The sequence below is a fragment of the Vulpes vulpes genome, chromosome 12 (assembly GCF_048418805.1).
Source record: "Vulpes vulpes isolate BD-2025 chromosome 12, VulVul3, whole genome shotgun sequence".
In the NCBI taxonomy this organism is placed as follows: Eukaryota; Metazoa; Chordata; class Mammalia; order Carnivora; family Canidae; genus Vulpes; species Vulpes vulpes.
In genome coordinates this window covers 157,322,868-157,336,720 of record NC_132791.1, presented here as the reverse complement: position 1 = coordinate 157,336,720, position 13,853 = coordinate 157,322,868, and the positions used below count along the sequence as shown (strand labels likewise).

The window sequence follows — 13,853 nt, the reverse complement described above, 5'->3', positions numbered from 1 at the left end:
TGACCTGAGCTAAAATCAAGAGTCAGATGCTTAACTAACTTAGCCACCCAGATGTCTCTAGCCATTATGTCTTAAAATATTTTTCTTCTGACTTCTCCTTCTCTCCATCTTCTCTTTTTCTGGAACTCCAATGACACATTTACTAAGCTTGATTGTTGTTCTGTGACTCACTGATGCTTTGTTAATTTTTTTTCTAGAGTTCTTCTTTTTATGTTTTATTGTGTTATGTACCTAAGTTCACTAATTAGCTATATTGCCATGTCTGCTGTTAATTCCATTCAGTGTACTTTTAATTTCGTATTCTGTACTTTTTTATCTCTAAAAGTTTCATGTGGGTCTTTTTTTTATATCTTCCATATTTTTCATTGTCATGCTTCTGCTTCTGCCTTCTTGAACAATTAGAGTATATTTACATGCTGTCTTAATGTGTCATTTCTAAGTCTATTTCTATTGATCAATTAATCTACTCTTTACAGGTTTTATTTTTCTATTTTATTACATATTTTATAATTTATGATTGGATGCTAGACACTGTACATTTTACTTTGTTGGGTGTTGAATTTTTATATTCCTTTAACTATTTGGGGATTTGTTCTGGGGCAGTTTCTTTTAGAAATGGTTTGATCCTTTTGAGATTTGCTTTTAAGCTCTGTTAGGTAGAATCAGAACAGCCTTTATTTGTGGGCCAAACTGGCCTGGACTTCCAGGCAATAACCTTAGGATTATTGATAACCCATATGTTAGGAGATCTTTCTATAGTGGTTTGAGAATAAAAACTATTTCTGGCCTTGTGTGAGCATTGGGAATTGTTCTATCTGCTCCTATCCAGTAATTTTTTCCCCCTTATCTAAGTAGTTTCCTCATACTCATGTATTGATCAGACTCACTGAAGACTCAAGGAGAATACTCTAGATGTTCAGAGCATGTGCATATGCTCACCCTCTCTCTCACTTTATTTTCTTTGTGAATTCGAGATTGCTTGACTTCTCTAAACTCTGTTTATTCAACTTAGGAAGACTACTGGACTCTGTGTTACTCTTCCATACTGTTTCTAGGTAGTAATCTGAGGATAGTCATAATGCTCATCTTATTTATTTTCCTTCTCTCAGAGGTCACTATACTATTCTTTCTACTTGACTGAAAATAATTGATTTTTGTATATTTTGTCCTGGTTTTTAGTTGGTTAAGGTAGAAGGATAAATCTGTTTTCTGTAATCCATCATGTCTAGAAGTAGAAGTTGTATATCACTGTTTTAATTAGCATTTCCTTTTTACTTAGCAACAAACATATTCTCTCTCTTTTTTAAAAGTTTCTTTTGATAGGAAAAAATTTCCATCTCTGGCTATCCAAATACATAATTATATGTACTTATTTTTAAGGTTTCTGTGTTCAGACTCTGTAAGACCCATTTATATTAATATAGCCTTTGGATTGTTGAGTTGTTTATAATATCTAACAATAATTTTCTTTCTTTAAAACTATTTTTTTCTTAGGGTACCTGGGTGGCTCATTTGGTTGAGCATCTGATTCTTAACAGTTCAGGTCTTTTTTTTTTTTTTAAGATTTTATTTATTTATGCATAAGAGATATATATAGAGAGAGGCAGAGACACAGGCAGAGGGAGAAGCAGGCTCACTCCGAGGAGCCCGATGTGGGACTTGATCCCAGGACACAAGGATCATGTCCTGAGCTAAAGGCAGACGCTCAACCACTGAGCCACCCAAGCGTCCCCTACTTTCAGTCTTTATTCTCTTACTTGGATTTATTCTTTTTTATAGCATTATTGTTTGCATTTTTAAAAAAAGATTTTGTGTATTTATTTGAGAGCAAAAGAACAAGTGAGTGGGGGAGGAATAGAAGGAGAGGGACAAGGAGACTCTGCACTGAGTGCAGGCTAAGGTGGGCCTTGATCCCACAGCCCTGAGATCAGGACCTGAGCTGAAATCTAGAGTCAGGCTCTTAACCAACTGAGCCACCCAGGTGCCCCTATTTACATTCTAATTTATCTTTGTCTTCATCACCTTTTGCCCCCTCCCTGACACAGATGTAAATGCCAGAGGAGCAGAGCCTTTATCTGTTTTGCTAACTATTTTATTCCCAGCACCTTGAGTAGTATGAGTACCTACTGAATTCTTTCTTTCTTTTATTTTATTATTTTTAAAAGACTTTATTTATTTAATTGAAAGAGAGAGAGAGAGAGAGAGAGAGAACCCAGAGCAGACTCCAGGCTGAGGATAGAACCCGATGTGGGGCTCAATCCCATATTGTGAGATCATGACCTGAGCCAAAACCAAGAGTTGGGCACTTAACTGACTGAGCTACCCAGACACCCTGCTTACTGGATTATTTATAGATATTTTGTGAAAAAATTAATATCTCATTTGATTATTTTTCCTTTCCTTGTTTTCCTGTAAAACATTTCCTGACTAATTTTATTCACATTGCTTATTTTTTACTATGTGCTTAGAGTATGTGTATGTCTTAGTAACACTGTAACAGTTGAAAGAGACACTTATCATGTCAAGTACTTATTGATTTTTTTTTCCTCTCCCTTAGTCTTCACAGAAGACCAATCCACTTGATAAGCATGTTGAGGTCCTCATCAATAAATATGGATTGTCTGCCAAACCAGTTGCTCCTCAGATGTTTGCATGTGCTGGAAAAGAGCACATGGAAAAATATGGTATGTTAAAAAAATTTTTAGACCTATTGTTAGTTGTATGCATGTGATGAGAAACAACAGGAATTTATTCGGATCTGTGGACAATGCTAGGATATATAAAATATAAAGTGGTTTTTTAATTAAATTGAAGAAATAGTCCATATAGGATTTAGTTGTAAAAAAAATATTTATATATAGAACATCATATGGGAAGTATCTAGAATGTTCCATGCCAAAAAATTGAAGTAGGAAAGATAACATAAATCTTGTCCCCTTAAACAAAAGCAAAAATGAATTATTGGGACTTAATTAAGATAAAAAGCTTCTGCACAGCAAAAGAAACAGAAAACAACTAAAAGACAACCTACAGAATGGGAGAAGATATTTGCAAATAACATATCAGAGAAAGGGCTAGCATCCAAGATCTGTAAAGAACTTATTAAACTCAACAACAAAGAAACAAACAATCCAATCATGAAATGGCAAAAGACATGAATAGAAATTTCACCAAAGAAGACATAGACATGGCCAACAAGCACATGAGAAAATGCTCCGCATCACTTGCCATCAGGGAAATACAAATCAAAACCACAATGAGATACCACCTCACACCAGTGAGAATGGCAAAAATTAGCAAGACAGGAAACAACAAATGTAGAGGATGTGGAGAAAGGGGAACCCTCTTGCACTGTTGGTGGGAAGGTGAACTGGTACAGCCACTCTGGAAAACTGTGTGGGAGTTCCTCAAAGAGTTAAAAATCTTCTTGTCATTCTATATTGTTTTTGGAGGATATGGAGAGAGACAGATTTAGGTAGCCTTCGTTGTCCTCAGCTACCTGGAAGTCCTGTGTCTGGTGTGTTTTTAAGCTTATATCTTTTCTCAAGTTTTATATTATTCAGAATAGTTGGACAATTTTCTAGCCCAAACTTTGAGGTATAAATGTACAATATTTTAGTTGAAACGTTGTTTTTCATCCAGTAGATTAATAAATTATAGAATCTTATGGGCTTTTATTTATTTTTTTAAAAGATTTAATTTATTTATTCATGAGAGACACAGAGAGAGAGAGACAGAGACACAGGCAGAGGGAGAAGCAGGCTCCCTGCAGGGAACCTGATGTGGGACTCCATCCCCGACTCCAGGATCATGCCCTGACGGAAGGCAAACAATGCTCAACCACTGAGCCACCCAGGCGTCCCTCTGACGGGCTTTTAAATTGTCATTTGAAATTGCTGTTTGTGAATGTGTACTAGACATGACTGCATAAGAATGTAGTAGCTTACGTTCTGCTGTAGAATCAGCAGATTTTTATGGCTTCAAAGTTTGACTCAAGGAGGTTGAAAATTTTTTTAAAAGATTTTATTTATTTATTTGTGAGAGCACACAGAGAGAGGCAGAGACATAGGCAGAGGGAGAAATAGGCTTCCTGCAGGGAGACCGATGCAGAACTCGATCCCAGGATCCCGGGTTCACTCCCTGAGCCAAAAGCAGACACTCAACTGAGCCACCCAGACATCCCTGAAATGTTTTTATATTACACATATCCTTTGAATAGCCAAAAATCTGAATTAGCAGTTAAGGATCAGTAGTCAACAAGCCTTTCATTAGTACCCAGGCTTAATAAATATATAGTAAGTCACTGGCAGAATATTTTTTAAAGAGTTGCTATCTTCTATAGATTAATTGGGTCCTAGGGTAAGAAAAAACGAAAAGAAGAAAAGACATCAACACTTCTTGAATATCTCTTATGTCAGACAGTATGCCAAGTGCTTTTATAGAGTTCATTTGCCCCTCTTCCCTCATCAATCCATGAATGAATTACTTGTAAATCTAATACATGACAATAAAGCATTTGTACTTCTTGCGACAAGGAACTTGCCACCAACTGAGTCCACTCTATTTTTTGGATGATTCCAATTGTTACAGTATTCTTTTCCACTTTGAACTCAGATGTCTCTATAGTTTCCACCCATGGTCTTGTTTCTGTCTTCTGAGGCTCACAAGAGATGCGCCTCTTTTACCTTATAGCTCTTCAGATATCCGAAGCCAGCCAGACCTTGTGCTTAACTTCTCTTCTCCTTAACCGTTTCTCATCTGACTTGTTTCATGAGCCATCATCACCGGTCTCATTGCAGATACTGTGATCACATGTGAGCTTTGCTGGTAGTTGTAACACAGTTAAATCATATTGATCTTGTAGTCAAACAGAACCTCGGAGCCTTTTTCATAGTTTCTTCTTCTTTTCCCAGGTTGTTTTGGGGTTTCTGGAATAGAATTGATCATTTAATTAATTACATTCTGATCAACCCATTAATAAGGTTAATAAGCCTTGTTGAAATCTATTTGGATTCAGCATTTTAAAGCAGTCCTTCCCGGGTTCAGGTTTGGTGAGCATATATTTAATTTCCTAATCCAATTTTTGGTAGACATACTAGCCAGAGCATGACTGAGGTTAGAGATTAGCCTAGAGACTTTTCTCCAGGTTAATACTCATTAGTCAGTGCTGGTGGTTTCACAGCATGTGTTCCGTGGGACATTAACTTTGTATGGTTCTCTAATGACATGAGTCAGATAAGTTGGGAGATGCTTCATCCTTTAACCCCCTTTTAGACAGTAAAAATACACATAATAATAGTAAAGGCTCTGAATGTCTTGCTATAAAGAAATCTGTTTAACTTTGTTTAACCCAGTATTATCTAAACTCATTTGACAAAAGAACCCTTGTTTTTTAGTAATGTCAAAATGCTCCCCGCAAAGAAAAACCAAAGCCCACCAATAGTATTTCCTTACCTTGTCCCAAAAGATGTCCTAAAACATTTCATTGCCTTGCTGATATACAGATACTATGTTTTCATCTGATCTGCCCGTCAAACCAATGAAAAAAAGATATTAATCTGCTATGGCTTGTTCTTACTGAATCCATGTTGGCTGCCTCCTGATCATCACTCTTATTGGTAAAAGATCACTGGCATGGACTCTACTTTCTTCAAGATTTGCTCAATTATATGTATATCATTTCTGCTCTGAAGATCATCCTCCTGACAGAGAAGATAGAGATGAAGCAGAAATGGGGACTCTTCATTTTCCTGTGCCATGCATTAACATAACATTATCAGCTCCTATCAGTGGACTTTTTTTTCTTCCTTAGTCTTTCTGGCTCTAAAGCAGGATTCAGAACCTATCTTGTGCTGCTTTGTCTTTTTAAAAGCATTTAAAAAAAGGGGGGGGGGAGTGCCTGGGGGACTCGGTTAAGTGTCTGCCTTCAGCTCAGGTCATGATCCTGGGGTCCTGGAATCAAGCCCGGGGTCAGGCACCCTGCTCAGCAGGGAATCTACTTTGCCCTCTCCCTCTGACTCTCCCCTTTGCTCGTGCTCTCTCTCTCAAATGAATAAAAGAAAAATCTTAAAAAAATAAAAAGTAGTGGGGGCCCCTGGATGGCTCAGCCAGTTAAGCATCTGCCTTTGGCTCAGTTCATGATCCCAGGGTCCTAGTATTGAGCCCTGCATTGGGCTCTCTGCTCAGTGGCAAGTCTGCTTCTCCTTCTCCCTCTCCCTTTGTGATCTTTCTGGGTCTCACTCTATCTCAAATAAACAAATAAAATCTTTTTTTTTTTTAAGTAGTAAAAAAACCCTTGCATATTTTACTTTCTTAATGTATACTTTTGTTTTTCTGACACTAATCTTTAAGCTTTTTGTTAAGATATTTAAAAACATAACGTATTTTTTGTTAGGCTGTAGCTTTTCTGAAGACCCTTTTGCCTTATCATGAGGAAGGAGAATGATCAGGTCCTGGAGGGTACGATTTATAAAATTCACTTAGTCTAGGGGCATTGAGATGCTTTGGCAGACTCCTTGAAAAATTTCTGACAGTGCTTTCCTGCTTTATATCCACTGTGAATCCCAGGCTATATTTTCTGGTTTTTGAAATTGGACTCTAGTTATACTAGGTAGACTTGACCAGTTTGAACTGTTTTCATTTCATATGCTTATTAATAGATTCAATTCATTAATTATATTCAGGTTTAATTAAAGAAATATTTATGTGAGAAATCTGTTGAAGTTGTCAGTACTCATAATTTATACAAGGGAAAATGTGGAAATATTTAATGGGACACTCAGTCCATTGCAACATTTGTTAATAAGCAACAGGAAGGCATGATCTCACTAATAGATGTTTGTTTTCTCTACAGGAACAACAGTTAAACAGTTTGCAAAAATTGGATGGAAAAATCATAAACATTCAGTTAATAACCCGTAAGTATTTTGGAAATATGAAATAGTGAAAATTTGGGTTATCCTGCTGTGTAATGCACAACTTTATACTTGACAAGTAAATTCAAGGAATGCCTGGGTGGCTCAGTGGTTGAGCGTCTGCCTTTGGCTCAGGGTGCGGTCCTGGCGTTCCGTGATCGAGTCCCACTTCAGGCTCCCTGCTTCTCCCTCTGCCTGTGTCTCTGCCTCTCTCTCTCTCTGTGTCTCTTATGATAAATAAGTAAAATCTTTTTTTTTTTTTTAAAACAGAAGAGTAAATTCAAAACCTCAAAAATATTAACTAGAATGTTTTATTGTTTTTCATATAAAAGGCTTGTGCCCAAGTAAACTTTTGACTATAGTTTTAGTTTCGGGTCTATTTATATTTAGAATGCCATTTAAGTTTAAGAAAGAATGTGAATGGTTGGTGTTAAAGATGTAACTGGTCATACATTACAACTGCAGTAAATGAAGTTTATTGTGATAATTCTAGTTGAAAATAACCATTTTAAACCATTCCTTAAAACTTTCCTTAAAATGTTTGTAAATAGCCTATCAGTAGCCATATAAATTACTTTCTATTAAATTATTTGTATTGCTTTAGTAATGTGTTTTAGTCATGTTAGTGTCATTAACTTTTATTCTGGTAGAATAATATGATTATTTATATCCTAAATGATCTTAAGTAAAATTAAATCCTGTGTATTACAGATCATTCATCCTTGAATCCCTAGAACTTAGTGCAATGCCTGGTTCATAGCATGTTCTTAATGGTTGCTGATAAAATTGGTTCACTGGCAATCGAATAAGTGCCACATAACTATAATTTCTACGAAAACAATACCTACCACTAGGCAATGAAAGAGTAATAGCTAGCTTTATTAAATGCCAACTCTGTGTCACTGTGCTAGGCATTTTTATATGCATTTTGATTTAATCCTCTCAAGGACCCTATAAGGTAGATATCTTTATTCTCATTTTATAGATAAGGAAAACAAGGCTTACAGAAATAAAGCAACTTGCACAGGATCATTCTAAGTAGTGGTAAAATAATGTTTATATTTCTTCCTACTAGATTATAAACTCCTTGAGGGCCAGAGTCATCTCTTCCTGTTCTTTTTGTTTTGTTTTAAAGATCTTATTTATTTATTCATGAGAGACATAGAGAGAGAGGCAGAGACACAGGCAGAGGGAGGGGAGGCAAGCTCCATGCAGGGAGCCTGACGTGGGACTCAATCCCAGGTCTCCAGGATCATGCCCTGGCCTGAAGGTTGCGCTAAACCGTGGAGCCACCAGGGCTGCCCCCTTCCTGTTCTTAATGCTTAGCATAGAGCTTGGAGCATGATAGGTGCTCAATAAATTGTTTCTGAACTATTAAACAGATTTTGTCATATTTACTAACATAAAGCCATGACAAGAAATATTTTATACCCCAAAGGATCATTACCACATATTTCTAATACTACATACTACTGCTGATTCTCCTAATTTTAATTAATTAATTAATTAATTAATTAATTAATTGATTTTTTTATTAAAAGATTTTATCTATTCATGAGAGACACATAGAGAAAGTCAGGCATAGGCGAAGGGAGAGGCAGGCTCCCTGTGGGGAGCCTGACGTGGGACTCAATCCTAGAACCCAGGATCACAACCTGAGCCAAAGGCAGATGCTCAACCACTGAGCCATCCAGGTGCCTCTGATTACCCTAATTTTAAATTGATGTTTGAGGGATGCCTGGGTGGCTCAGCAGTAGAGCATCTGCCTTCGGCTTGGGGCGTGATCCTGGAGTCCCAGGATCGAGTCCCATATCAGGCTTTCTGTGTGGAGCCTGCTTCTCCCTCTGCCTGTGTCTCTGCCTCTCTCTCTCTGTGTGTCTCATGAATAGATAAATGGAATAGTTAAAAAAATTTTTTTTAAATAAATAAATTGATGTTTGAGTTCAGGGCATACCTAATTAACAAATAGTATCTAATCCCATGCCCTGGATCAAAGGGTATTTTATGAAAGATATAAGGGTATTGCAAAAGCTTTAGTGATTTTTCATTGTTTATATGATAAAATATGAATTGCTTCATATGACATAATAATATGGCTATAATTTGGCCCGCTCTATTTTGCCAGTCTTATTTCCTACCGCTTTCTGGCTGTTCCTAATCTCTAGCCTCACCAGATTGTTTTTTCCCGAGTATAGTACACAGTACTCACTTTTGTGTTTTTAGTTATTCTTTTGCTTTTCTTTTGTTTGGTAGATATCTACTTACTCATCAATCCCCAGCCCAAATGTCATTACTTCTCTTAACATCTTTTTTTTTCTTTTAAGATTTATTTACGTATTAGAGAGAGAGAGAGAGAAAGAGAGAAAGCAAGTGCAGGAAAGGGCAAAAGCAGAGGGAGAGAGAAACTTGAGCAGACTCCTTGCTGAGCTCAACACGGGGCTTGATCCATGACCCTGAGATCATGACCTGAGCTGAAACCAATAATTGGATGCTCAACTGACTGCACTACCCAGAGGTTCCCCTCTTAATACCCTTTTTAAAGCTTCCTGGGCTTAATTGTTTCTCTTCTCATGAGCTCAGTTGCACTGTCTGTATAACCTCTATTATAACACATCGCACTACCATACTTAGTTATTTTTAAGTCTTTCTTCTTGATGATGGTGGTTCTTGAGCAGACATCCTGTCTTGTCCTGAAGTGAATAATCTTCACTATCTGGCAGGTTATTGGAACATAGTATATATTCAATAAAACTTCACTGTCACTGATTGTAGGGTTTGGATGAATAGTCTTTAGACCATCTTTATGGGCGTCCCACCCTGTTACCTATTTCTCAGAAGGTTGAATTACAAAACTATTTTCAAATGTTTTCTCACAAATTATAAGAATACTTAAGGGTGGGACACCCGGGTTGGCTCAGCGGTTTAGCGCTGCCTTTGGCTCAGGGTGTGATCCTGGAGACGTGGGATTGAGTCTTGTGTTGGGCTCCCTGCATGGAGCCTGCTTCTCCCTCTAACCTGTGTCTCTACCTCTCTCTCTGTGTCTCTCATGAATAAATAAATAAAATCTTAAAAAAAATACTTAAAGGCCATGAGATTCTGTGATAAGTAGTGATAGAATTAGGGGATAGCTCATGCTACGTGAGCCCTCAGACCTGTTACATAATTTTATGTATGAAAGTTATAACTTTCTCCTAGTTGTGTGTACTTAGATGCTCCACAAGTGTCTCAGAGTCAACATGTCCATATGGAATGTATCATTCCCCTCAACCCTGTTTTTCCTTCAGTATTCTCCATGAATGACATCAGTATATATCAATATATACCTAATTATAGAAAACTAAAAGTCATTCATTTTTTTTTTAATGCAGACTCCACACCCAGTGTGTAGCCCATCGTGGGCTGTGGAGCCCAGTGTGGGGTGTGGAACCCAGTGTGGGGCTTGAACTCATGACCCAGAGACCAAGATTTGAGCTAAGTTCAAGAGTTGGATGCGGGTTACTGAGCCACTCAGGCACCCTGACTAGAAGTCACTCTTAACTTTGCCTTCTTCCTCAGTGTCCCATATGAGTTGCAGATGAGTTGAGGATGAACTGAAGCCTAGTTATTCTGCCTCCTTACTCTCTTGAATTCATCCCTTCTCTCCATCTTTCACTTCTTAGTTTCCTACTTTAGACCCTTATCATTTCTTGCCTTAATTATTGCCCTAATTTCATAGTTTAGTTGCTTTTGGTGATGTCCTTTACCATCCCTTTTCCATTTCATAGCCTTCTTATTTAAATTTAAGTCTGATTGTCACATATCCTTTAGTAGTTCCTCATTGTTTTCAGTATAAAATGTAAATCCATATACTGGCCTTTCATGATCTGATTTTTGTTTATTTCTCTTACTCTGTCTTCTTCAACTTGCATCCACATTTCCTCCCAGACTTTGTGCCCTAGCTTCAATGAACTACTTTAAACTAAAGAGGGTTTGTGTGTACTGATCTTTTTGCCAGGAATTCTCTATCTCCTGCTTTCTTTTATTTGCTTCCAGAAAGGAAGCTCCCTTTGGTATCTGGGTCTGATGCCCAGCCTCTGTGCTCCCATGGCACCTTGTATAACATTAAAAAATAATTTATTTATTCATGTATTTGAATGAGAGAGAGAGAGAGAGAGAGCATGTGTGAGCATGGAGGGAGGGGCAGAGGGAGAAGGAGAGAATCTCAGGCAGATGCTATGCTGAGTGTGGAGCCTGATATGGGATTCTAATCGCATAACCCTGAGATCATGAACTGAGCCAAAACCAAGAGTCAGATGCTTAACCAACTGAGTCACCCAGGTGCCCTTGTTTTGCTTTTAAGGAACTAGTATTTAATAATTCCGCAGGGGAAAGAAAATGGTATTCTATTTTAACCTCCAACTGATCTGACACCTACTGGATGTACTCTAATTCAGTTTTGTCACTAAGCACCCGAGTTCATGCAGACCCCTGAATTAGTCCTCCACAAGACTGCCCTCACTTAAGACATCAGCCACAAGTAGGGTCCCCAGGTCACCTGCACTTCTGACCAACTGACAATAAATTCAGGGGTTTACATGACCCCTTAGGTTCGGCAGTTCACTAGAGTTACTCACAGAACTCAGGAAAGTGTTATACTTGTCATTATAGTATTATTATAAAGGATACAACTCAGGAACAACCAAATGAAAAGGCACATAGGGTAAAGTCTGAGAATGTTCCTAAAGCAGAGTTTCTGTACCCTCTCCCCATGGAATCAGGACACATCACCCTCCTGGTATATGAAGGTACTCACCAACCAGGAAGCTCCAGCATGTTTCAGTGTCCAGAGTTTTTTATTGGGGCTTTATTAAACTTGATTAAATCATTGGCCACATGAGTGAACTCAATCTCCAGCCCCTCCCTTCTCCTTAGGGGTCAAAGAGGCTGAGAAGTCCTAACCCTGTATTCACATGGTTGATGTTTCTGGTGACCAGCCCCCTGTGTCCAACCTACTCCCCCCTCAGTTAACAAGGGGCCCACTGTGAGTCACTACCCTATTAGCATAACAAAGACACTCCTGTAACTCAGGAAATTGCAAGGGTTTTAGAAGCTCCTTGCTAGGAACCCAGGACAAAAATTAGACAAATTTTTTTTATTATACAGCATATGGTATTTTGGAGTTCAGATTTTTTAAAACTTAAAACAACTTATATTAAAGGTTGAAACTGCTCATAAAAGCCTGTCTTTTGGTTGTAAAAAGAATATTTACTTATTATTCTCTGACTTCTGGATTCGAACATTTTCAAAGAAATTGTAATTGCTACCTCATATTCTATAACTACTTATTTTGTGTTTAGGAATTCCCAGTTCCAAAAGGAATTCAGTTTAGATGAAGTGATGACATCTCGAAACGTTTTTGATTTTTTGACCATCTTACAATGCTGGTAAGAAAACCACATTTTAATATTTATTCAGTATTCATTTTTTAAAAATATATTTATTTATTTATTTGAGAGAGAGAGAGACTGGAGGGTGGGGAGGAGCAGAGGAGAAAATCTTCAAGCAGGCTGCCTGCTGAGTGCGGAGTCAGACATGGGGCTAGTTCCCACGACTCATGAGATCATGACCTGAGCTGAAACCAAGAGTTGGATGCTCAACTGACTGAGCCACCCGGACACCCCCACATTTTAATATTTAATAGAGAAAAGTAACTGCTCCCTCCTCCCATCTTAGGTAACCTTAGGCTTTGTGTGTCTGGGTAAATCTGTATCTGTATCTGCTTTTATAGCACTCCTGCTAATGTAGTCCTCACTCTAGAATGAGGACCTTTACTTCCTATTAGTATCTGGAGATAGACCATGTTTTCTCTTGGAAAATTATGCATTTTATTTCCTTCTTTCATGAGTTCTACCAACTTCTTAAAAATTGTGTTTTATTCATTTAAATATGGTTTAGAAGGCCAGTGGAGTCCAGAGTTTCTCCCTTGAGCATTTTGTTTTCTCTGCTGTATGCGTTTACCTTAGGAAATGTTACTCACTGCTAGTAACTAAGAGTAAATGTGAAACAAGAAAAACAAAAACCAAGAAAAACAAGAAAAAACCCCTCTAATAATGATAAATAGTTGCATCTTGAAAAGTGCTTGACAGTATCTGTCCTCCAGAAGATTGAATTAGTACTGCAGAGCTCCTGCCTGTGCCCAGTTATCACCTGGAAGATATGGACTAGGATGCCGGTGAACAAACAGGGTCAGCTTTTATCTGACAATATGAAGATCTGCCCATTTATTTTTTAAAAAAAGATTTTATTTATTTATTCATGAGAGACACCAAGAGAGAGGCAGAGACATAGGCAGAGGGAGCAGCAGCCTCTATACAGGGAGTCCGATGTGGGACTTGATCCCGGGCCTCCAGGATCACACCCTGGGCCAAAGGCAGCGCTAAACCGCTGAGCCACCCGGGCTACCCGGTCTGCCCGTTGATAAAGACCAGCTGAACTCAGAGAAGGCTTTTGGTGTTTGTCACTTTCCTTCAGAGCTTGCTATCAGGAAAATATCTGTTTTGGGGAAATCTCAAGAGTCTTAACTAAACCACTTTCTGGTTTGGACTTTCTGGTATCTCATATTCTACTTTTTCCCAGTTTTCAAAAGGATTCCAAGGCTGGTTATTTGGGAGATAGCAAAGTTGGAGCTAGTTAGGCCTATCGTAGAATTTTTATTGTAATGGAATAGAACTAACCTTATGGACTCCTCAGGAGTCACCAGAAGATGCCTGGTGCATCTGCAGAGGCAAATCCAGGATTCTTTGGAGTAAGAACTTCCTGGGAGAGACTCTTTGAGCCCAAACAGTGACTGGTACCATTTCAGTTTTTTTTTTAAGATTTTATTTATTTATTCATGAGAATACACAGAGAGAGAAGGAGAGGCAGAGACACAGGCAGAGGGAGAAGCAGCCACTATTCAGG

The 13,853-nt window shown here is 38.1% G+C and overlaps 1 protein-coding gene across 2 annotated transcripts in view; it reads left to right on the top strand.

Moving 5' to 3' along the window:
* SCP2 (sterol carrier protein 2) overlaps positions 1–13,853 on the top strand; it is a 96,602-nt gene that overhangs the window by 22,073 nt on the left and 60,676 nt on the right. For both annotated transcript variants that reach the window (XM_026007052.2, XM_026007053.2), the window contains exons 6-8: positions 2,558–2,684; positions 6,854–6,917; positions 12,251–12,337. In XM_026007052.2, coding sequence (XP_025862837.1) covers positions 2,558–2,684; positions 6,854–6,917; positions 12,251–12,337 — 278 coding nt within the window. The remainder of the gene's footprint in view (positions 1–2,557; positions 2,685–6,853; positions 6,918–12,250; positions 12,338–13,853) is intronic.